At 35.7% G+C, this 24,964-nt stretch overlaps 1 protein-coding gene across 1 annotated transcript in view; it reads right to left on the bottom strand.

The window, feature by feature from the left end:
* The window catches only part of LOC118745418 (sodium- and chloride-dependent GABA transporter 1), a 422,900-nt gene that overhangs the window by 182,338 nt on the left and 215,598 nt on the right, over window positions 1-24,964 (bottom strand). The window contains exon 5 of the mRNA XM_036478870.1: window positions 5,003-5,183. Within this exon, the coding sequence (XP_036334763.1) occupies window positions 5,003-5,183 (181 nt within the window). The remainder of the gene's footprint in view (window positions 1-5,002; window positions 5,184-24,964) is intronic.

Raw genomic sequence — 24,964 nt, 5'->3', positions numbered from 1 at the left:
ACGTGGGTGCCAAGACGCGTATGCTCTGACTGTTTGTGTGCTGACAGACCCATTCGCTTTGCTTCTCTATCCAATCCCGAGAAGGCAGAACAGACGATATAAAGGAGATACCAGACCTTATAGATTTCGCAAGATTACAAGAAACATAACAGCAGAAACTCTAGCTGAACTATCATCCGATCACTCCCCTATATTAATAAAACTATATGAACAACCCCAAAACATCGATATTGAGCCTCGTCCAACTTCAAATAACACCAGCTGGCTTAAATATAAAAAGTACATCAGTAGTCACCTTAAATTAAACGCTGCACTTAACTGCGAGGGTCATATAAATATACTCCCTTGTTGAAAATTATTAAAGAAACACTTACTTCAGTCGCTGGCCTGGCAAAATCAAAAATCAAGTCCAAGTACCACCTACGCCTACATAAGTTACTAATACCGAAATAGAAAAACTTGTGGCAGAAAAGTGGCGCCTAAGAAGACAGTGGCAGAGCCATCGCTCACCAACCTCACAGCTACTGTATAAAGCTGTCAGTAGAAAACTGAACAAGCACTCAAAAGTGCAGAGGATCGCAACTTGCAAAGGCACATTAAGAAGCTTTCCCCGAATTCTACTGAAAGATACCCTCTATGGAGTAATGAAAATTACCTCCCACCAGTGGCTACGAAAATGCCAATTAGGAACCAAAGTGGTACCTGGGCTCGTAGTGGGCAGGAGAGAGTCGAGTGTTTTTCACACCATTTAAAGAATGTGTTTCAGCCAAAGTGCCCAACGAACAACTTCAGGCTGCCACGGCTAACCAAAAATACAAATGAGCTATACACACCGAGCAAGACGAACTCTTTAGAAGTAAAAGCTATAGTAAAGCAGGTTATACCAAAGAAATCGCCGGGTGCTGATTTTATAACTCCAAAAATGCTAATAGAGCTACCGAATGTTGCGCTAGCAATTCTTTCTGACCTTTTCAACGCTATCCTCAAATTCGGTTACTTTCCAAAATCATGGAAAAGGTCGAAGAAAATCATGGTAGCCAAACCTGGAAAAGACGCTACACAGCCGTCCTCATACAGACCAATAAGCTTACTGCCCTGTCTTTCCAAAGTATTCGAAAAAGTACTCCTATCAAAGATATCTCCCTTTCTACATGAACGCAATTTAATACCAGCACACCAATTTGGCTTCCAGGATCATCATGGTACAACTGAACAAGTTAATCGAATTACAAATGAAACCAGAAGGGCATTTGAGCTCAGAGAGTACTGCTCTGCAATTTTTCTCGATGTGGCACAAGCATTCGACAAAGTGTGGCACGACGGTCTTATATATAAAATTAAAAAATTTTTACCGCCGAAATTCCACAAAACATTTGAATCATACATAACTAACAGAAAATTCGCTGTAAACGTATCTAATTTCACTTCAGAAGACATGTCGATAACGGCTGGCGTTCCTCGAGGTAGTATACTCGGGCCTATGCTGTATATCATCTACACTTCAGATATTCCAACTAGCAAGGATATACTAATATCCACCTTCGCTGATGATACCGCCTTAGTAAGTCGTAATAAATGTCCCAACAGAGCTTCAAGAGTACTAGAGGAATATTTACTACGCATAGAAGAATTGCTGGCAAACTGGCGCATAAAAGTCAACGAACAGGAGTGTAAACATACAACATTTTCACTCAGACCGCAAGTATGCCCCTCAATCAAATTAAATAATGTCCATATTCCACAAGCCAATGAGGTGACATATCAACGAATACACTTGGATAGGAGACTAACTTGGCGCAAACACATATCAACAAAGATTACACAAATGAAGCTAAAGTCAGCTAGCGTGAACTGGCTTATAAACAGTAAGTCAAAACTGAAACTAGATTATAAAGTACTCGCATATAATACAGTCATTAAGCCTATATGGATGTATGGTATTCAACTGTGGGGTACGACCTGTGCAACCAACATTGACAGGATCCAAAGATTCAAATCTAAAACGCTAAGGGCCTTAACGGGAGCACCGTGGTATGTCCGCAATGAAAATATATGTACATAGGGACCTTGGTATACCGATGGTTAAATCTGTATTCGACAGCAGCAGAGAAGAATATAAAATAAAACTGCGTAACCACCCAAATCCACTGGCAAGTGCCCTGTGCAACACAACAAATATAACACGCCTGCGAAGAAGGGATCTACCAGCCTTTCGTTGAGCGACATTAAACCAACAGGGCTCAACCCCAGGGTTTGAGCTGTATTATTTTAAATTAGACGTAAGATTTTTAAACTTGTTAGGCTTAATAGATGTAAAATAAACAGATCCAACAAATAAATGCACGTATATTTAAAAAAAAATGTCCGCTGGCACAGTTATTTATCGATAGAAACGGACTGTTCTACACTTTTATAATTTGTTTATAAATCGGTAAGTGGACAAAGTTTAAGCTAGCTATCAAGGCGAACGTTTTCAAATTTTAATAAAAAAATCGATCGACCAGACCAGGTGTCTAATTGTTTTTGGGCTCGCGGAATACGAATCTGTCCGTTTTGCTCCATCACGTCAGGATATGCGTCTAACCTCAGAACACATTACAAAAGTTTCCCCGTCGTAGCCAGTGCTGTCGTTTGTTTGTTTGAAGGGCCGAAAAATGCTTCCATGCAGTAGGGCTTATCCATTTATAATTATAATTAACGCGAATGCATACATTTGTATTACTTAGCAGTACAAATGAATCTCAATATACATTTTAAGCATATTATTTTAAGTATAGTATACACATATTTCATATAAACCTTAAGCAAATACGATGAATGAATTTTATAAATTAAAAACGCAACTTTCAATGAACTCCCCCAAAAGATTTTCTGGTTGCCGTTCCTGTCCGTAGCATATGTATAACACGGAAAATATTGTTTTGAGTTCTATCTTCAGTTAAAATTTCTGCGTTGTCATCACTTGCTTCACTATATCCGAACTGTGGATTTCATTTACAAAGACGGGCGAAATAGTGACGTAAAAATATGCAAAATTATAGCCACTCTCAGACTTCTAAATTTGAACGTATACTCGGTACAAGCAGGTGGGATGCATGGCGTAGTAAACAGTTGAAGTAATAAAACAGCTTTCTCGCTTTATTTTCTGACATTCGGCTGCCTTATAGTCACATTTTATAGGCAAATATTTCAAATAAGGCAGTGTCAAACTCTTTCTTCTCTCTCTAATATTACTTCACCTGGTATAATTCCACCATCGCACAGTGGTTGCTGCCATAGGCCAAAATTAAAAAAATGTACATATGTTAAAATTTTTACACCAAAATAAGCTTTGCAATCAGTTTTTTGTCCAAACTTCATGTTGTCATATATTTTTTGTTTTCATTCTAACGGTTGTTTCTCAAAAAAACAACAAAAGTGTCATCAATTGTTCATTGAATTGGAATTAACGTAATTAAAATATTGTGAAAAGCCGAGTGAGTTAAAATTATATGCAATGGATGTTGTACATAAAGGTATTGACTTTATTTCTGCAATTAAACTTTTAGATAGTTCGTGTTGTGTTCTATGCAAATCGTTGTTTTAGAAAAGTAGGATTTGTGTGTTTCTTGGTTCATTTTTCAAGTATTTAGGCAATGTTGTTAGTGAGTTGTATGTTTATAAAAAAAAATAAGCATTAAACAAACAAACAAAAAAACAAAAATAGCCGAAACTGGTCGCAGTGTCGTGTCCCTATTATTTTTCACATGACTGTATGGTGGCGTGTCCAACCCCGCCCACTTTTACATATTACAGTTTTTACTCTTAACAGACCTTAAATGCAACCACTGTGCATCGGTGGGGTGCATGCAATAACACCATTCGTAATAATTCCCATTACTTGCACGTTAAAAAGCTTTTTCAGAAGTGAGCTAGTGTCATTTTATTATTCTTTTTTCTAAACGGATATAATGTCACCAGTTCATAATTGCGAAAGGAAGGGAGGAGGGCGGGGGACGCGAGGGCGAGGGCAATTGTTAAGTTTAAAAGTTGGTCTTATTGCTCAACGAGAAATGAAATAAAGCAAATTAGTGTTATTTCACATTCAATTGGGAAACAACACAAATTTGCGTTATTGCCGTTTGTGCGCTTAAGTTTTATTTTGTGAAAGAAAATTAAAACTCACAAAACAACTTTTATTTTTTGAGTGAATTTTCATTTCCTGAACAAAAAAATAAAACTCATCACATAACAATTATTTTGTGACCGACAAATAAACCTCAACAGATATTAATTACTTTGTGAATGTAAAATAAAAATTATTAAATAAAGGTTTATAGCTTATCCGCGTAGATCTTTTAACAAGATCAATTTAATATAACACATCATATATTTTGGACGCTGATTATTTAGATTAAATTTTGAATCAAGAAGAGTTATTTTCAGTCCCTGAATATAACATAAACATTTTTTTATCAAGAATAACACGGTGCTACAAAAAAATCACGAAATACACCCGAAACAATATTTAGCGTAAGTTGTAGGTAGGGTCGAGTACAACATCAAAATAGGTTTCTTATATATCCTGAACCCTCCATTTTTAGCTATTTTCAACTATTGGGTTCGCCATTTTCAAGAATTTCTGTTGAAAATAAGCTCAAGCTGTGGCTGGCTCAAAAAATTACGTGACAAAAACGTGCCGAAAACTCACCTCTGCGGTTTTGTGGAAATTAATTTTACGCAGCTTCGCTTACACCGCTATGTATAGCACGTTCGCGGTCGTGATCTACGCGTCGTAAAAAAATATATATGTATATACGTAAATATAAAAATATATATATATATATTTCAAAAGGTTTCATAAACTAATCGCGATGTAAGACGAACAATACAACACAAGAATCTTGAAAATCGGCCCAGCCATTCTCGGGTTTTCGCGGGACTAACGCAGCAAGAACTTTTTATATCTATTTATGCATGTACATACATATGTAAGAGATAAGATAGTTGTTGTCGTACTTACTCCCAGAATTCTTTCACTGGATCTGTTAGATCTGAGGCGGAAACATTCGCTGCGGCAAGTTTGCAAATTTTTTTCATCGTTCCGTTAATAGATTTCTCCCAGCAATGTAAATTATTTCGTTCATAGGGATTGACACAGTTCACGGTATTCCAGAAGTTATTGCAAGAACGCCAAGGCACATCTAAAAATCGACTTATTTATTCTTAAGTTCTTTTATATGTTTATTTAGATATTAAATATGATATTTTCCACAGCCTAGTCACACTGTAGTAACGTAAAAACTAAAATAAAATGTATATATGATGCCATTAAGTAGTGCTCATAAACTGCATTCTTAGTTTTGTTCCATTACGTCATTTTTTCGAGATATTAGCTTACTAAGTTTTTGATGTTTATTTAGTAAGAAGGTACATCTTTGTCCTATTTACAAGGACTTTCCAGGGCCAAATTATTGCATACAAAATTTCCTAAAGAAATTAACCGCGGTCTCGTGTCTGGATCCCTGCCGAACCCTCTATACAAGAGGAAATCGCGGAAATCCTTCGATACTGCAACCCCACCTTATCGTCGCAGGATCAGCGCTGATCCTGCTATGGTCTCGAGAAAGTGGTCCTCAGAGTCCTCCCGACCGGAGCCAGGGCTGATGATCAGAACCGAAAATTTTAAGCTTTTGCTTTGTTTAGCTAAGGGAGAGCGGGAGACCAGGTTTAGATGTTGTGGTCGAGTTAGAGTAGTAGAGGAGGTAGGGATTACCTTTGCGAGTGGTTATGCATCGAGCTCAATGAACCCGTATGGTGTATAGGTTGCACATCCAGCCAACCACGCACTCCATATGCCTGCTGTGCGAGAGAGAGAGAGAGAGAGAGAGCGAGTGAGATATGCGGGCAGGCTGATGAAGCAGTAGCGCAAGATGTGACCCATTTACCGTGTATCCATTGGAGGAGTCTGCCGTAGGCTGCTGTGCAATGAGCTGGGATTTATTCAGGGATGCATTCATGCAGAGCCCCAGTGTGGCTTGTAAGCCGTAGCTTACTACCATACCAAAAATTACTCCGGGAGTGGAGTGGCAGCGATACCTAAAGCACCGTGTGATAGCCAAGCTGGTTTAGCGTTGACCATAGCTGAAAATGCCAGGGACTTATCAGTTCACTAAGTTCATCGAAGAGATATTTGAGAATTGCATAAAAAACGCATACCCAATTAAGAACGAGCGAATTACTTTTAAACACAAGTGCCTGTGTTTGTTCGCTGCACTTGATTTTGGGCGGGAGTGCAATACAAGTTCGTGTGTGTGTTCTCTACACTTGGTTTATGAGGGAAATGCATAAGTCGCTTAAACATGCTTGAAATTACTTATTTTGCTTCTTCAGGGTTTCCAAGCTTAATTTTAGCGACCATGCATATTTTGCTTATTTTAATTTATAAAGCTAAGTACGGATCCCTTAAGAAAATAGTAGTGTTTCTGAGATTTTGACATCTGATGTTTCATAGCCTTCTTCACGAAATAATGGAACGGGCATATACTTATGATGAAAACATGGATTGCCTTGTGCTCTTTGTTCCCAAAAAAACTTTAGAAAACCGTAGTAGAAAGCGCCGAAAATTTCTTAAGATATCCGTACGGCTTAGTCAAATTTTGCTTAATAGGTACATTTCTCTTGACCATTTCTTGAGCATTTTCTTGAGCAGTTCTTGAGATCTGTGTACCACGCTTAACACTTCAAAAGAGGTTGCTACTGTTAACGATTTACATGGATGCAGTGGAAATATCTACCCTCCTAAATCGATCTTTATTATTTGAGAATATCAAGCAACTCTTGATTGTGCGTTTTAATTTTTCGACAATAATAATTTTTCGATAACTAATGCAATAAACTGAATAAAAAAACAAAACACAAAACTGTTTTTGAGTTTTTTTGTTGTTTACGAGCATATTTGCAGGCAATGTTTTAAATGGTTTCTAAGCGCTTGCAATTGATGTTTTCTTGCTGCCGATGACCACACAACCTCCGGAGGCGTCGGAGGATTGTAGAGGCACAATCGGATGCTGAAAGCACTAGGGGAAGGTCCTCGGCTGGAAAATCCGTCTTCAGTCTAGGATGGCTTTACGATAAGTACTAGGATGAGGGCGCACAGCTAGCGCTCATTGAGAGACTCCTGGAAGATGAGGGTCCTACAGATCAATCTATAGCATTCTAAGGCAGAACTAAAGGTTTAAATTTTATCCAATTTCAGCAATGGATATACTGTGACAACCAGGCTGGAAGGTGATGCTGGAGAACTCTGGCGTACATGCCGCATAACGATGCGGTGGAACCACCTCCGGTGCTACTGAGGAACGCTCTAGCCGAAGTCAGGCGCAGGAGGGCTCGTGCCATTATAGGATCCGACGAAAAATCTCGGCACAACATGTGGGAAATTCGGACGCAATCTCTCGAGCTGGGGGAGTGCCCCTACGTTCGTAACTGCAACCAGGAAGGAGATTCTTGATCGCACCGTGGCTTCCTCTAATTTGGTAACTCGGATCTTGGATTGGAGGGTCTTCAGTGACCACTCTTTTTCCGATCACAGGTACATTGAATTTATACCGCACGAAGCGCGCACTCCTAGCACACCCAGGAATCTGAGCGCTACGAATTGGGAGCTACATTGTAGACATCTTCCCTTGGCTCTTCTCGATTCCCGGAATCATCGCTGTTATCAGAATCTGAGTCACACATGATGTCCACGTGTGTTTTCAATGCTGGATTTACTGCGTCATCTTGAAATTCTTCATGATCACGATCCTCAAACACGTGCTTACTCCACCAACAAATTTCTGGGTGTTGTACTGTTTTTTCAATTAGAATAAGTTAAAATATTTTTGTGTTACAAGCATTTACTACCAGAGCCATATTATGGTAGCGCTCGCCGTGCTCATCTGACTCAGTGGATACTGCTTGCTGAAATGAGCCAGATGATGATGTAAGTAGTGAATTTTTAAGGACATGTACTTTTTGGTACATATTTACCAGGGCAATAGCAAAAGCTGTTAATATCTGACTTGAACGCTTCCATTTTACTTTTTAAATAAAGTTATGTTCTATTTAAAGATTATAAAAAAAATTTTCGAACATAAATTCCCAAAAATCAACGGTAAGTTCTAGCATTTACAGCCGAAGCTGTTTCATTTGACACCTCATTTTCGAAAATCGAACGAATGATGCAGATTTGATGACTTTGACAATAAATCCTTTTGGGTGTTATATATATTGTTTTTTTTTGGGTTTAACTTATTTCTTTTTCGCTCTGTAACTATTTAATGAACAAACAAAAAAAGTGGTGCACGAGGATCCGTGGCATAGCGCGGGGGGGGCGGGGGGGTGATGTGGGTTTGGGGGGATAGATCCCCTCCTCGTCATTGAACTACAATTATTTACTTTTGAATTAATAACACAATACTATTTTATCCTTCTGATTTAAAACTTTTTTTATTTCAGACGGATGACAAATTATCTTTTAATGAATATATGAGTAGTCCACTTGCAAACAGCGTTATGTGATTTTATAAAAGTAAACCATAAATTAAAAAAAAAACGTCTACGACAACAAGTAACATCCGAACTGTATCTTTTTTTATTACCTGAATATTTGGATAAATAAGAGCCTAATACCATTAAAAAAAATAAAATTGCAGCATGGTAGATTTGCAAATTTTATATTTAAAAATTTAATATTGCAAGTTTTGAAACAGTAACTTTTACATAGGTAGCTTTTTTAGCTTTTCGCGTTCTCTCCTCTAGGAAGATTGGTTTGCTTCTTTTTTGCGACCTCTTGCACTAGGCACCGAAACTACCACGTTTTCTTGCAGTTTTCTAAGTTCATACGAAGAGGAGACATTTGAAAGTGTATAAGTAAGTATTATAGCGACTTTTGCAAGAGTAATTAACATTTCATGCTATTTTTTTCAGAATATAGAAAAAAATTTTACTCTGCTGTTAGTGGACATCAAACCCAACAAAAACTAAAAATCTAAAAAAAATTTACATAGCGCACTTTGCAAGTGGACTACCCAATTGTTGAATATGCTATCTTATTTGTCCCTTCTTTTTATACAATTAAGGAGCGGCTGAATGGTTTAACGATGTTAGCGCTACATAATGATGTGCCGATTACAACACAAGAAGTAATTGAAAAAATGTGTGTTAAGCAACGAAGATTAAAAATCGCTTTATAAGTAATAAGATTTTGTAGACTTGTACATAAATAAATGTAAATAGATACGCGTAAATATATAAATATGCAAATATGTTCAATGTGTAAAAACTGAAGCGTATACTAACGAAACTTCTACAAAACAAAACTGGACTACACACTAATTAATTAAAATGGTGTAGTAATTTAATTTTTTAAATTTAAATAAAGCATGAATTCCCCAGGGAATAACCGAGTAGACAAAAAATATACACTGAAGAGCAAAACTGGAACAACAGAACGGAAAGTTAAGTTTGTGGTAATGTACTTCTTCAGTTTATTTACTTTATGGTAATTCAAACTTGCATTTCGCCTTACCGATGTTTAACTAAACGTTTGACCATAAACATTTTAAGATTTGCACATGGAAACTCAGAAAAAAATGACCAAATAAAAATGAACTGGATTGTTCCAGTTTTGCACCCTCTTAGTATTTGCTGAATTTTATAATTGAAAGAGGAGTTCTGGCTCATTTCTAGAAATTTTGTAATCAAGGCGCGTGGGATTTTCGCTGTGAGTGCTTTAAGTGCACAACCCAAGCAAAAAGAATTTAAAGTTTTGCAAAACGGTCAGAAAGGCTACGCTATAAAGAAATAAATCATATCGGCCAAATGTCCGTTTTATGGTTATCTAAACAAGCGATAAAAGGGCGGACCTCAGTCTGCAAGATCAAAAGAGCACAAAAAATTGCTTTTTGCTAGGCTAGGCATATTGGAGGGTCTCTGAATACCAAGAAACTTTGATTCAAAATCAAAAATTACTGCTTTTTCACCACAAAGCAAGTGACTCGACATTATGTAAGACTTGGGAACAAGTTATTGCAGCACAAAGATAAAGAGGAGAAAGCCTGCTTTGACATCCAGAAAATTTGTTTGTCAGAAACGCACTTTTACTAAGAAAAAACATTGGATTGGTATTATTTTGAAGCGGGAATTTACAAGTTCTTCATAAACGACCACATTATTCCACCAAAATTTACTATTAGGGCACGGCCCTAAATTTTTTAACTCTGAGAAAAAAAATTAAACGTTTTAAGTCGAAATATTGGTTCAAGTGCTGTGCACCTGCATCAGGGATACGCCTAACGTCCCAAAATATTTAAACTATTAGGCTGGTATGTTTGCATTTAATGATGTAGGGCCATGTTACGCCTTAGGGAGTAGGAACTGTGGTAAAATCGACGGTAAAAAGAAAAGAGACAGCAAATGAGCATTTTAATTTCTGAGGATATTTTTCGCATGCTTTTATCAATTTTAACAGGACAATGATCAGAAATATCCTCCGAAACTGGGGCCAAATAGGTATAAATCCCAAGTTTTTATAATCATGGAGTGACCTGCGTAAAGCCCAGATTCAACAGAAAACTTATGGAATTGTTTGAAAATGCCACTGTTCAATTGCGAAACTTCGTCCAATCGCATGCAAACCCTTGGGCATGGCGTTGAGGAAAACCGGTGCGCGTTCTAAACAGATTTCGTCTAAAACCTGTTTTTGTTGGGTTTGATGTCCACTAACAGCAGAGTAAAAATTTTTTCTATATTCTGAAAAAAATAGCATGAAATGTTAACTACTCTTGCAAAAGTCGCTATAATACTTACTTATACACTTTCAAATGTCTCCTCTTCGTATGAACTTAGAAAACTGCAAGAAAACGTGGTAGTTTCGGTGCCTAGTGCAAGAGGTCGCAAAAAAGAAGCAAACCAATCTTCCTAGAGGAGAGAACGCGAAAAGCTAAAAAAGCTACCTATGTAAAAGTTACTGACCATAAAAGCTAAAATGTTCAAATTGGTTATGGCCAATTTATTAAAAGTCAAGCAAATGGTAAAATTTTCTGCCGCGTGCAAAACTGGAACAATCTAGTTGCTAAGTTGTTTTGCAATTTTCTTCTTTATCTGCTTGTATTAATTATTGTTTTTAAGGCCTTCTGATGAAATAAACATGGGAAATGTGAATTCCGAAACTAGATTACAAAAAAGTCTTCATATATTGCAAGAAAATGCACATTGTGTATTACTGTTCCGGTTTTGCTCCTCAGTGTATAACGGTAGAAATGGCACATACATACATATATGAAAGAATGCCCACAGGCGACGCACTATAGGCAAAACACGATTTTTTTTTCAAAATCGTAGATTAGAAAAGAAAATAGAAAAGAAATAAGAAAAGAGATAAGGGAATGCAGCATTTAACCCTTTAATGCAGAGTCTGTTATATATGAAACGCTCTTTAACCATTTCAAGGCAGAGGAAAAAGATTCTCAATATGCTTTTAAACGTGCTTTTTCTCATGTTGACGTAGATATTAATTGTAGAAAATTTTTCCATAGTAAAATAAAAATAAAAATAAATAAATAAAAAAATAAAATAAAAATATTAAAAATAAAAATAAATAAAAAATAAAAATAAATAAAAAGTACGTTGAAAAAATATTGAGAACCATTTTGCCTCTGCCTTGAAAGGGTTCAAAAGCGTTTCATATATGACAGACTCTGCATTAAAGGGTTAAATGCTGCACTTTCGTAAAGATATCGACCAGTATAACCATTTTTGTTATATAAATTTTTTTGTGAAAGCTGATAGTTTACGAGTTATTAGAGTTTAAATGTAGCTTTTCTTTTTCCAATCTGGCCACTCGGGTACAGCATCCAATGTCCCAAGAATCGAGTCTTAAGATAAAACAAAGAGAAATCTTTCAGAAACAGTGCTAATGGTGTATTAAATATAGTGTTTTCTAGTGGAATGGGAGCCAAAATCCAAAATTAAAAAAAGTGAAATTTTGAACGGTATTTTGAGGGTTAAGTTATTGTTGTTGTAACTTCTTTATAGTTTTCCTATATTATATGATCATTTATCTTCATTTTCATTCCATTATCTCTTTTCTAAGCGAAGATCTACGATTTTGAAAAACAAACTCGTGTTTTGCCTATAGTGCGACGCCTCTAGCCGTTGTGTATCATAACTTTAAGTTATCGATGCACATTTTTTTTAATCCAAATTTAAAAAATTTGAAGTAAAAAGAAAAAAACTGGCCACGTTACACTTATTTATTAGGTAAAAAAAAACACTTTATTAGTTTTTCACTTGATACGTTACACTTAACATTTGCGGTACATTTCATTACGACTTAATAGGAGTTCTAAACCACTTTTTCGCTAACTTGGAACGTATTCTGTTAAACTAATTTATTATGTATAAATCAAGGAAAGCTAACATTTGTATAATCTTCCTTGTTGTATATTTGCCTATATTCCCGCCCTGAAGAGGGTAAGAAAGTTAGAGAAACTTTGGGCATAAGAGAATGAATTTTTCTCGTGCACTTGCACCTGACATATAAACCAAGCCTACGAAAACAATAAAAAGTTTGAAATTTCGATGCATATTTTATGCATTTTTTTAACTATTGTTCAAAGGTTTAAATTTGTACGTTTTTTGTTATATAATATAAAAATAACAAACTTCAAATAAACAAAAGAAGAGTAGCCAACCTGGTCAAAATATCTTTGCGTTAGTTGAGCACAACTGTATGTATGTATGTAGGAGCTCTGCCCAAAATTGCAATCAATGAAAACGAACATACAGCAATACGTCAAAATTCTCGTAAACTAACACCCTTTAAATTGAAATGCGGCGAATTAAAAAATTCAAAATATCGTCTTTCGCGAAGCAAATATTCTTATTAATTTCTTTTTGCAAATGAAAACAGAAAGCGAGATAATGGCTTATTCTATAGTTTTCGGGGTCGCTGATTACGAATCTGTGGCGGGAGATTTTTTTAATTAATCGGATTTCCTTAGATTTCGTTACTCGGGGGTATCGGAGCCACTGATTACGAATCTGAAGTCGTATTGAAAAAATGGTGGACCCAGTACGGCGGCCGAAAAATTCAAATCGATCGGATTCGCATAAAATTTACAGTTGGGGGTTCATAAGGCCGCACATAGGGAGGAATCGACAATATAGGACGACAAAAATGTTTACTCCATATATATTTGACAGATTTCAATGAAATTGGTGTTTAGGGATTTCCATCATCACCATTTCGAATGTTTAACTAAATTTTCAAAATTCACAATGTCGGATCCAATATGGCGGATGATTTCTTAAAAAATGTCTATATTGTTATGAAGCTTGGTGTCCAGAGATTTTCGTCGTCACTGATTTCGAAATTGATATTCAATTTTCATAAATCAAAATGGCGGATCCAATATGGCTGACGATTTTTCCAAAAACGTATAAATTTTTATGAAGCTTGGTATTTACACCATATGTATTTGACAGATTTCAATGAAATTTGGTAATTAGGGATTTTCGTCGTCACTAAATTCGAATATTAAATTAAATTTCCAAAATTCACAATGGCGGATCCAATATGGCGGATGATTTCTTAAAAAATTTCTATATTGTTATGAAGCTTGGTATCCAGATATTTTCGTTGTCACTGATTTCGAAATTGATATTATATTTTCAAAAATTCAAAATGGCGGATCAAATATGGCGTCCCGAACAATAGGCGTTTTACTTTTAACGCAATGCATTACCTTTATCTAGGGCTGCCAGACGTCCCGGTTTTCCCGGACATGTCCCGGTTTTCCCAACCTTAAAATGTCCCGGGGTTTCGTTTAAGTGTCCCGGTTTTCGATTTGATTGCACAAATTTTGCATAAAAATGACTACACTGAGAGAAAAAACGCGTTTTAATATTAAGAAAAATTTTATGAATTTACTGGGGGAAATAACGCATAGTAAACATGAATATTTTTTATTTGATTATCGTTTTGAAATGTTCCTACTTAAAAACAATACTTTCATATCACGCACACGTGGCTGTAGCTGAGTGCAGGAAGATGCTTGCCACAATTTGCTAATTTCCAGAGCATCAGGGTTCAAATCCCATTACAGACAGCATGAAATTTAAATATATTTTTTTTAACTTAATTATGAAAAAGCATCCGTTAAGTGCAAAGCGCTTCATTTTAATATTGGCGTATTTCAATTGAATATTTCTATACTAAATACTAAAATTTGTATACTTAAATTTATTACGAGTTGGGTTGGTGCTTTTTCATATGCGATTTTTTTTTTAATTTAGCACGTTTTGCACAAGCAATAGTTGATGATTAATATAAAGTATGTACCTAAATACGTGAAAATGACATGCACAGAGTTTTACAATTATATTAAGCAAAAGCCAGAAGTTTTGAAACAAGCTCACAGCAACGAAACAAATTACTGATATTTTAATGTTACCTTGTATTTAATTTTTTTTCTTTCGTGAAACCTAGATTACTTATAAGTTCCGTGCCGTACAGAATTATTGGCTAGGAGACTCTTTCATCTGATCACAATTTCTAATCAGATCTTTTAGAAAAATTTTGAAAATGTAGCTTTTGAGCCAATTAGTAAAGTGCAAGTCTGAAGTTACCAGAAAATTGATTTTTTGCAATTATTTATTTTTACTGACAGTGTCTTCCACATACAAAAAAATGTCGAACATAGTTTGTATGGAAGAAACTCTCAGTAAAAACAATACCAAAAATCAACTAAATTTTTATGGGCTGCAAAACTTCATTTTCAAAATTTTTATAAAAAAGTCTGAATAGAAAGTTGCGAATTTGTATGCAAAATTATTGCATTTTCCCGAGTTTTGCACAAAGTTTAGAAATTTTATTTTTATGTTTACTGATGTATTTAGTATAAACTGTATTTTTATAAGGAACAAAAACGGTACATGCATTGTGGAAAATTCTTTGTACTTTAGTTGTGATAAATTGTTTTGTTTTGCTGGTGTACGTTGTAATGATCTCATAATCTCATGTTTTTATGTTTTTTTGTCAAAATAAAATTTTACTACATTATTTCGTACGTAATTTTTGTCGAAACGAAATGGAAGGGAGGCCTCTCCCCCCCTTAAGTGTCCCGGTTTGGCAACAGAGATATATGGCAGCTCTACCTTTAGCACCATTTAATCCCATTTTGAATCTTGAAAATTTAATTTCAATTTCGTAATCAAAGATAACGAGGATCTCTGAATACCAAGTTTCATAACAAACTATAATATAAAAAAAAGTGGTCCGCCATATTGGATCCGCCATTTTGATTTTTGAAAAATTAATATCAATTTCGAAACCAGTGAACGAAAATCTTTGGGTACTAAGCTTCATAACAATCTATACATTTTTTAAGATATCTTCAGCCACATTGTATCCGCCATTTTGAATTTTGAAAATTTGATATCAATTTCGAAATCATTGACAACGAAAACCCCTGGATACCAAATTTTATGGAAATCTGTCAAATACATATGGAGTAAACATTTTTATCCTCCTATATTCTCGATTCGTTCCAATAAACGACCTAAGAAAAAGATGCTCTATTTAATGAAGACGGTTCGTGATATTTTTACATTGGCAGTTTGTTGGATTTTCGAACTGCTGAAGAGAAATTGCTGTACTCGTTGGAACTTTTTAAAACTCTAATTAATATAAAAATTTCAAAATTTTTTCAATAAAAAAAGGCTTTTTACAAACAACTATATTATTAACAAAAATCGCAAAATAAAGTACATACCTCACTCCTCACTTTCCATGTTGACAAAACTATTAGTTTTTATTAAGAATAAAATGATAAGCAAAACTGCAAATAAAAAATTATTTAATTCGATGCACGATAGAAAACCCAACTTTGCGCTTCTGCTAAAGCTGCTTCGTTGCGTTAAAAGTCAAAATTTGTGTGTTACATTGTGGACTGGTTTATAGGAGGTATTACTTAGAAAGGTATGTGTGATAAGATTTAAATACTTTTGTTTTCTATTTTTGTCTTCGTAATTAGTCACTTTGTCCTTATGTGGGCCGCTTTGAAAACTCAAAATGGCAGATCCATATTGGATCTACCATTTAACAACTTCAGATTAATTAAATCACATTCCCTTTCATCCCCCTTCAATCCTATACTCATGAAAAAATGGGGTTATAGGAGGTCGGGCGTGGCACCTCCCATAGAAACTGTAATTTTCATATGTCTGGAATCGCTTTTGCTAAAGTACTGGAATTTGATACAGCTAAAGATATTATCAATATCCTATGGCCCAAAGTGGGAGGTATTTGAAAAACGGACGAGGCATCTCCCATACAAACTGAATATTTATACTGCAAGTCTCTAGAAGTATTCATGGTAGAGTTAGGGATGAACCGATACAGGTAAATCCAAGTACATACTCGATACTTTTCTCAATTTATCAAGTATTCTTGTACTCGATACTTTTTACTGCGATCCAAGCAGGTATAAAAAAAGTACTTGTATCGGAAGCGCAAAACTTATTATGCTTCAGCAGGGGTTCTTTTCTTAAACTAATTTTATATGAAAAAAACTTTATCTATTAATCTTGTTAAATGTATTAAATTTTTTTTTTAATCAAATACTACATATACAAAAATAACTGTTATCTTAAATTTTTGTATGAGAAAATAAAAGATAAATCATTTTGTAAAAATGTATATTTTTTGTGAAAAAAATACAATAGCTTTGAAAAATATGCAAAGTCGTAGTTCTATGTACAAATACTCCATAACTTTCTGTTAATGAGTAGGATCGATACCTTGTTTGATACAAGCACAAGTACTGATTTGAGTAATACCTTGATAGTATCGATTTATATCTAGGTAGAGTACTAAAAATTGGTACGGAGATATGTATATGAAATCAACCCCATACTCATGGAGAAAAGTGGGGCTGTTAGAAAAGGAGGCAGGGCTCCTTATAAAACATACTGAAATGTTGCCGCCAGGAGAAACTTTTTCAAATGCATTTCGTTAGCAACTCTGATATCGAAATTGATCAGCATTGTGCCGTAATATGAAACGCCAGATCATTGGAGAATTGCAAAATCTTCTTCCTGGACATAACGATTTCGGTACGTTATTTAAGACGGCAATGGAAGTTATGCTTTCTGACGACCACAGAACCATAAGCAGAGCAGAAAAATGTACCACAAGAAATCGTGAACGTGAAGTGTTAATATCCTCCAACAAAATGGACCAAAATGTTTAACACCCCCCGTGGGTCCGCTACTGACTGACACGTAGTTTAACAACCAAACCCCCCACCATCTCCTGTATCTTGACAACCCGGCGTACTAGACCTCATCACAGATTTCAAAGAGGTCTACTAACACTACGATTTGGTGGATTTGTAGAAATTGGCCCAATAAAGTTTTAGGCGGGTACACTCCAGAGGTATTGTTAAAACATCAAAGAATTAATTGCGAACACAATCGCAGCTAATCACTGCTGACAAGAGCTGAATAGCATTACAGGGCGTTGCAAACAGTGGTGTTTGTATAAAATAAGTTTTGTGGCAAAGTTTCAGGCACAGTTGATAGTCAATAACTGAATTAGTTTGGATTACACAGGCCAACAAAATTTAAACAATGTTATGTTGAATAAAATAATATAGCCGGTTCCTATAGGATTTTTCCCATAGAATCCGGTTTAAAGGTGGCGAAAAACGCATTTTTGGACATTTTTGAGCCTCTGTAAAACAATAAATTGATGCAATATATCTGTCTATGTGGGAGGATATGAAAGCCTAAACACTGCCCTTTAATACTCAAAATCACAAAATTATGGTTAAAGGGTTAACGGCCTTTATCCGCAATTATTTATTTATTTATTTATTAAGTCTACAGAAAAATGTTTTCATACAGACAAATGAGATAAAAAGATTTAGATATTAGATAGGTATATATGATATATTATAGAGTAAATTAATTATACATATTCATTTGTAATAATAATAATAAAAACATAAAATAGCAAGTTGGGTAGCTGGCGAGGCCTAGTATCCAGTCTACTTTTGAGTGCGGCGGGCGGAAAGACCTAGTTTCCACTCCGCGCTGTAGACAAGCTGTTGTTCATGGTCGGAAAGGCCGAGTTTCCGATCCATGTTCCCGCCGTCATTACTTTGTATGTGAGGCAGGCGGAAAGGCCTCGTTTCCGCTCCGCGCTTTGGACGAACTGTTGGGATTGGTCGGAAAGGCAGAGTTTCTGATCCATGCTCGTATTGTCTTACGCGGTCGCGAAAATATACGAAGTCGTTACAATTGTATTAAGCAGTTATATATATTATGTAATTTTCTCGTTCCCGGTTAGATATTAATTTATTTAGTTAACATGTTGAAAAAAGCTTTCTTTATTATTAAAAACGATTCAGATATGTCGAAGCAATCATAATATTTGTTAAAAACTGGGCATAAACAACGAAAAGCATAATGCATTTCAAAGTTTGATTTACAAATACTCAACACAATAGGTTTAAAATGTCTCGAGGGTCTTGTGGGAGTACAAAAATTTATCTCGTTTAGTAAAAGGGGACTACTGACCATCCCGTTCATTAGTTTAATTAAAAAAAGAACTCTGAAGTGTCGGCAAATCTATAAGCTTCAGGCGATCTTTGTAGGGTGGGAGATTTTTAGACGAGTGCCAACGTAAATTTTTTATGGCAAATAACAGGAACTGTTTCTGCACTGATTCGAGCCTGTCACTATGAATCAGATAACTAGGATTCCATACTACAGATGCATATTCCAAAATCGGTCTTACTAGAGAGGTAAAGAGAACTTTAGTAGCCCAGCGCTTAATAAAACACTCCTCTAGCCTTAATCACGCAGGAGATTATGTGAGACTTGAGTTCTAGTTTCGTAGTTTCGGATCCATAGTTACACCTAGGTCAATGAAATTGGTAGAACGATTTTCTAGAGAAGAACATGAATTTACACTTTTTCAAATTGAGTGACATGGAATTTGCTTCACACTACTCGAAAATGCTGGTTAGGTCAGCTTGCAAATGCTCCCTATCTTCTGCAGTACTAATATAATTAAAGAGCTTAACATCATCAGCGTACATTAAGCATTTCGAATAATTCAAAACCTTAGGAAGGTCATTTATAAATAAAATAAACAAGAGTGGACCAAGATGGCTGCCCTGAGGTTCGCCGGACGTTACATGTATTCCTCGGGAAGTACAATTTTTAAAAATTACTCTTTGTTTCCTATGTACTAAGTAGGAAGAAAGTCAGCTGAGAAGAATAGGAGGGAAACCAATTCGATCAAGTTTATATATAAGGGTTGAATGTGATAATTTATCAAATGCCTTGCTGAAGTCAGTGTAAATTACGTCTGTTCGGAGATTCTTTTAAACCCATTAGACACATAAGTAGTGAACTCAAGTAGATTAGATACAGTTGATTTACCTTTGCAAAAGCCGTGTTGCGATAGGTCAATAGCAGAAGTAATAGAGTGAGATAGTTCTTCCGTAACGATTGCTTCAAAAACTTTAGGAATAGCACAAAGCTTCGCAATTCCTCTATAGTTCACGATGTTAGTCCTACTTCCATTTTTATTAATTGGCAAGAATCGGTAGAAAAAATAGGTAGCTAGATAGATTTGAATTTGATTGGGAAGGTGTAGAACTAGCATAGTAGTTTGACTCGAAGAGACCAGCAAACATATCGGCAATAATATTTTCGTAACTGAAGACTAAGTCATTTAACTTCAATCTTGAGGGATAACCGTTACCGCTTTGTGTTCACAAAGGCGTAAAACGATTTGGGATTAGAAACTATATTGAGTCGGACCCTGTTAATGTAATTATTGTAACACTTTTTGTTCATACAAGCCAGATTTTTTAAAAAGCTTAAATGCTTTGGATTTTTGATTTTTTAAGCAATTGAATTCGCCAGTAAACCACCGAGCGTTAGACGTTACGTTAGCTTCCTTAATAAGAGGAATGATTTTACTGAAAATATGGCGAAAGGAATTTCTAAAATGTAAGGCACTATCTTTAGCATTCCCATCATACTGGGGCCAAGTTGTCTTCCATACCTCTAACCTAAGTTTACTATAATGTGCAGTTTTAAATGAGTAACGCTCCGCCCTTGATTTTTTACTAGTAAAACAACATGAGCTGCTTGAATTTACCAAAGACAATTCTAGAGGTGGGTGGTGAGAATCAACAGGTGTAAACAAAGCATAACTACGGGCTATTGTGACGTTGGAAACGTTGTGCACAAAAACTAAATCCACACATTTACCTAAATTATTACTAATAGAGTTGATCTGGTAAAGACTAAGATCTGAAAGATCGTTGAAAAATGTATTATAGAGATCTCGAGAGGAATTTGGTACTAAACTACAATCTATTAGATTTCAAGAAACATCCGCAAGATTGAAATCACCTAGGACGATAACAGTATCGGAGGGCTTTGGCATGTAGAGAGAGCAGTAAGGAGGTATGTTTTAAATAAACAGAAAGGCTCGAGTTAAGTGGTATATAAGCAGCAACAAGATAAACGCTATTAGAATGATATCTTATTCCAACGCAGAGGAATTCAGCTTCATCGGTGTCAGTGAACTCAATTTCTTCAGAAGAAGGGTCAGTCTGGACCAGGGTAGGCAAAAACTCGGACTTCGAGTGAGTGAGCGAGCAAACTCCCTCTCAATACCTCGCAGGCGACGAGGCGCTCGCAGCTCGTACTCGAGAGTAGCTGTCTGCATACTCGCTCGGCCAGGTAAGACGAGTGAGCGACGAGCGAGCGCTCCGAGTATACTATACACCACATGCCCTTTTGGACATACAAATGTGTGAATGTATGTCAAGAGATTATGAACGAAAACATGTTAATATATGTATGCATGTACTCAATGTCCAAAGTGGTCAAAAAATGTATGTAAGAAAAATAAGGTCGCATTTTTAATGCCGCCAGCCCCTAGGATTGTTCTATACCAAAAAAAATTATACCCCTATTTTTTTTGTTTTGAAAAAAAAAAAAAATTAGGGTGTGCTCAAAGCGCTCAAATTTTCAATGTATTTTATATGGGGAAAAAACAACAAAACAAAAAATCTGTAATCATAAAAAATGATTAAATAAACAATTGGATATTAATACTGGGAGTCTCCTGAAGAGAACCACAGTTTTCCGGTCGAAAAATATTGATTTTCAAGAGTTGTATGCCATTTTTACGAAAATTTGTTTTTTCCACATATAAAATACATGGAAAACTTTGAGCGCTTTGAGCACTCCCTAAATATTTTTTTGATTTCAAAATGAAAAAATAGGGGTATATTTTTTTCGATATAGATCAATCCTAGGGCGTGCCGGCATTAAAACTCCGACTTTATTTTTTTGGACCACTCTAATGTACATATACATATATTCATATAAATGTGTGAATATTATACTAGGGCAGCATTTAAATCAACAATTAAAATTTATTTACATACATAAGCATAGATTATTTAATACAATATTTTTTAGAGTTATATATGTACATAAATATGTACATACATAACATGCATATTTATATATATACATACGTATGTATGTAGATAGTAAATCGTTTGTGCCGCAGAAACAAAAAAACAACTAAGCACTTCTTAACACCCCAAAATAGTTTGCTATTTACTTTTACTAGTTATGCTGTTTACCTGTTCTCCTTTGAGAACAAATTTATTTGTGGCCTGTTGTTCAAGGAAATGTATGTACATATGTATGGATATGTAGACATATGAAAATTCGCATACAACTTTGGCGTTGCGTTCAATTTCAATGCAGCCGTCCACATAGCCAAAATTTGGCAACGCTAAGACCAGCACAAAGCAGTAAGATCGCGTGCGTCGCCCGTCTGCTGTTGCAAATAAATAAAATTATGTGAAATGTTTTTTCCTTTTAATCAAATGAGGGCAAGAAATATCATTTTTCATGCAATTATTGATATGAAATGTTAATTTATCTCTCGTTAATATGTTAATTTAGTGGCCAAAGCATTCTCTGCCAAGCTTCATTGTAGAAGGCGTACTTTTACTTTATTATAATTATACTAAAATATAATGTGCTATAAAAACACCAAGCATTGCTCTATAAATCCGATTAAAAAGTATAACATTTTCATAAAACTTTGTTGAAATTTTCAAATTTTTTACATAGCATGAAACTTGTATGGACTTGTATGGTCTTTCTTTCATGTATAATACGTTAAAATTTAGTAAGAAATTATTGAGCATTAAAAAAATTATACATACAAAGATATTAGCGTGGGCCGAAAATCCGCTTTTTTAGAGATTTGATTGGTAATAGCAAAAATATGGTTCATTATGCTCTAAAAAATATCTGTGTGAAATGCGAAAATTTTTGGTCAATATCCTAGGCTCGCCCAAGTCCATCAAAGTTCAAGTACTAAAAAAAAACATTTTTTTACCAAATTCGATTCTCTGCAAAAAAAGGTTCATATACCAAATTATGTAGGACTAATACTTCGAAAGATTATTGCAATTTTAGTAAAAAAAAATATTTTAATTAGGGCAAGCCTAAGATATTGACCAAAAAATTTCAAATTTCACACAGATTTTTACTAAAGCATATTGAACCATGTTTTTGATATTACCATTCGAAATTCAGAAAAAGCGGATTTTCGGCCCACGCTAATATATCGCACGTTTAACAATATAGAGATGTAACTCAAAATTAACGTTTTCGGAGATTTCATTACGCAATTAATAAGCTTGATAAGTAGAATATGTTCAGCCTAACAGATAAACAAACTTCTTAAATATGGCAAAGGTATGTGACTTACCATCTGTCTTTTTATATACCAACTGTATGAATTGATAAAACTTTGATTGCGTTTTCCCACAAAATTTAAAGTTTGAAATACTTCGTTATATTATTAAACGTGCGATATATGTATGCACATATGTACCTATCTAGTAGATAAAACTGGTCAAAATAGCACGCATCTATTATTCTGTGCATGAGAATATGTGACCTGGTCTACGAAAAGGGAGCTTACGTGCGAAAACTAGTTTTCTGTGAAAAAGCTGTTAAAAGTAAGCAACTCGTTTCGTCAGTTTCTCATTATCTCGTTAATTGTTCTCCGCGCCGGACGTCCAGTAAGTGTTGTTGTTGGTCCAGTAAGTGTTGTTGTTGGTCCAGTAAGTGTTGTTGGTCGGAATATTATTATAGTTCATCGTGTAAGTTGCTAGTGTGGAACATTTAAAAAAGTAACACTGAAGAATAAATTATATTTTGTCGTATCTTTACTCTTCTTTCTCTACATTTTTAGTACACTTCTAAGCAAGTTAGGATTTTCTGCTTTTCACCACGTGAAAAAGCATCTCATCTTCCATCCGAATCAACCAAAAAGTGAAAATTGATTTTTTGACACCTAAGCCCCCTTTCCGTAGACCAGGTCACATATATACATAAATAAACACATACATATGTATGTATATACATATCTGCAGGTGTATATACAATCCTTTACTCGAAATTCTTAGTTGATGCAATTTTTACCCACACATTTTTTCTGACCAAACAATCCGTTTGCCTGTCTAATCTGCTTTCCTCATTTGCCTCGCTCGTCTGCTGCTACAAATGAGTGCCTCGCTCGCGACGACGTCCTCGCGAGGGCAGAGCTAATGAAGTCCTCGTTTGCTTGCCGCTTTACACTTGCGCTACTCTCGTTTGCTTACTCGCTCCCTGGCTGTTCAGCGCCTGCTCTCGTACTTAACGAGTGCTCGTTTGCAAACAGCCTCGTCTGTTGCCTGTGATTTGCTCAAGCTCAGAGCAAACTAACGAGCGAGCTAGGGGCTAAAATGAGGCAAATCGGAACCCTGGTCTGGACAGCTATTAAGACGCCTCCACCTTTTTTATTTAAACGGTCATTTCAAAACACTTCATACTTAGGACACAAAATTTCAGATTTTAACACATTCGGCTTAAGTCAGGTTTCAGTAAACACCAATACTTAGAAGTCAAAATCATGGGACTGTAAGTGTAACCTCGATAGCTTTGTGTTCAAAGCTCTCACATATTGGTAGTAAATGCCAATGGTGAGGTTATTTATTAGTTTTTTGATACCGAGGTGGAAGGCCGGAATTGAGCAAAATTTTGCCCTTGCGGTCTAGATCTAAATTCAAATTCGAGAATGAAAGCACCGCTTGGCCAAAAAGATGGGCTCATTACTCTATCAAAACAGTCTTCGGATATGTCTATTTTGAAAGAAGAAATGCTTCTTTCATAGGAGAATCTGAACTTACGTACATGCAACTCATTTGCTTTTAGCTTGGAAGATAAATACCCCTTCACATCATCGACAGTGGTATCTTTTGGGAATCTAGATACAAAGACCGATTTTTTGGAAGGAACAACGGCTAATTCCCTCGGGACGGGATTAACGTAATCGGAAATGGTTTCAGATATGGTAGGGGGTTGAGGTGCAGCTGTGGAGTTTTTGGAAGGAGCAACGATGGCTTTAGATGAGGTATGGGTTTGAGATGTAGCTGTGGAGCTTTTGGAAGGAGCAACGACTAATTCCTTCGGAACGGTGTTGACGCAATCGGAGACGGCTTCAGATGTGGTAGAGGGTTGAAGTGAAGCTGTTGAACATGAGTTAAGTGAGGTTCCAGTGGAAGAACCACCTCCGGTTGAGGAGATTGAATCTGCTGAAAACTCTGCGTGTTAAAACTTATGAGGTCTTTGTTCATAGCTGGAGTCAAAAGTGGATGGTTCTACGGAAGATCAAGGTCCACGGTGATGGGATTCAAAATAATCTTTTCCACGCCTCTCCTACGTCTTTTAGGACCTTTTCCAGGAGAAGGCGAGGAGGATGAATTTAAGATTTTAAATTTTTTGATTCATCCTCATACTTCTTGAACTTCTCATTGAGAAGTTTTAGCTC

Source organism: Rhagoletis pomonella, unplaced genomic scaffold, assembly GCF_013731165.1.
Source record: "Rhagoletis pomonella isolate Grant_MI unplaced genomic scaffold, Rhpom_1.0 Rhpom_scaffold_00009, whole genome shotgun sequence".
In the NCBI taxonomy this organism is placed as follows: Eukaryota; Metazoa; Arthropoda; class Insecta; order Diptera; family Tephritidae; genus Rhagoletis; species Rhagoletis pomonella.
This window is presented reverse-complemented; position numbering and strand designations above follow the sequence as displayed.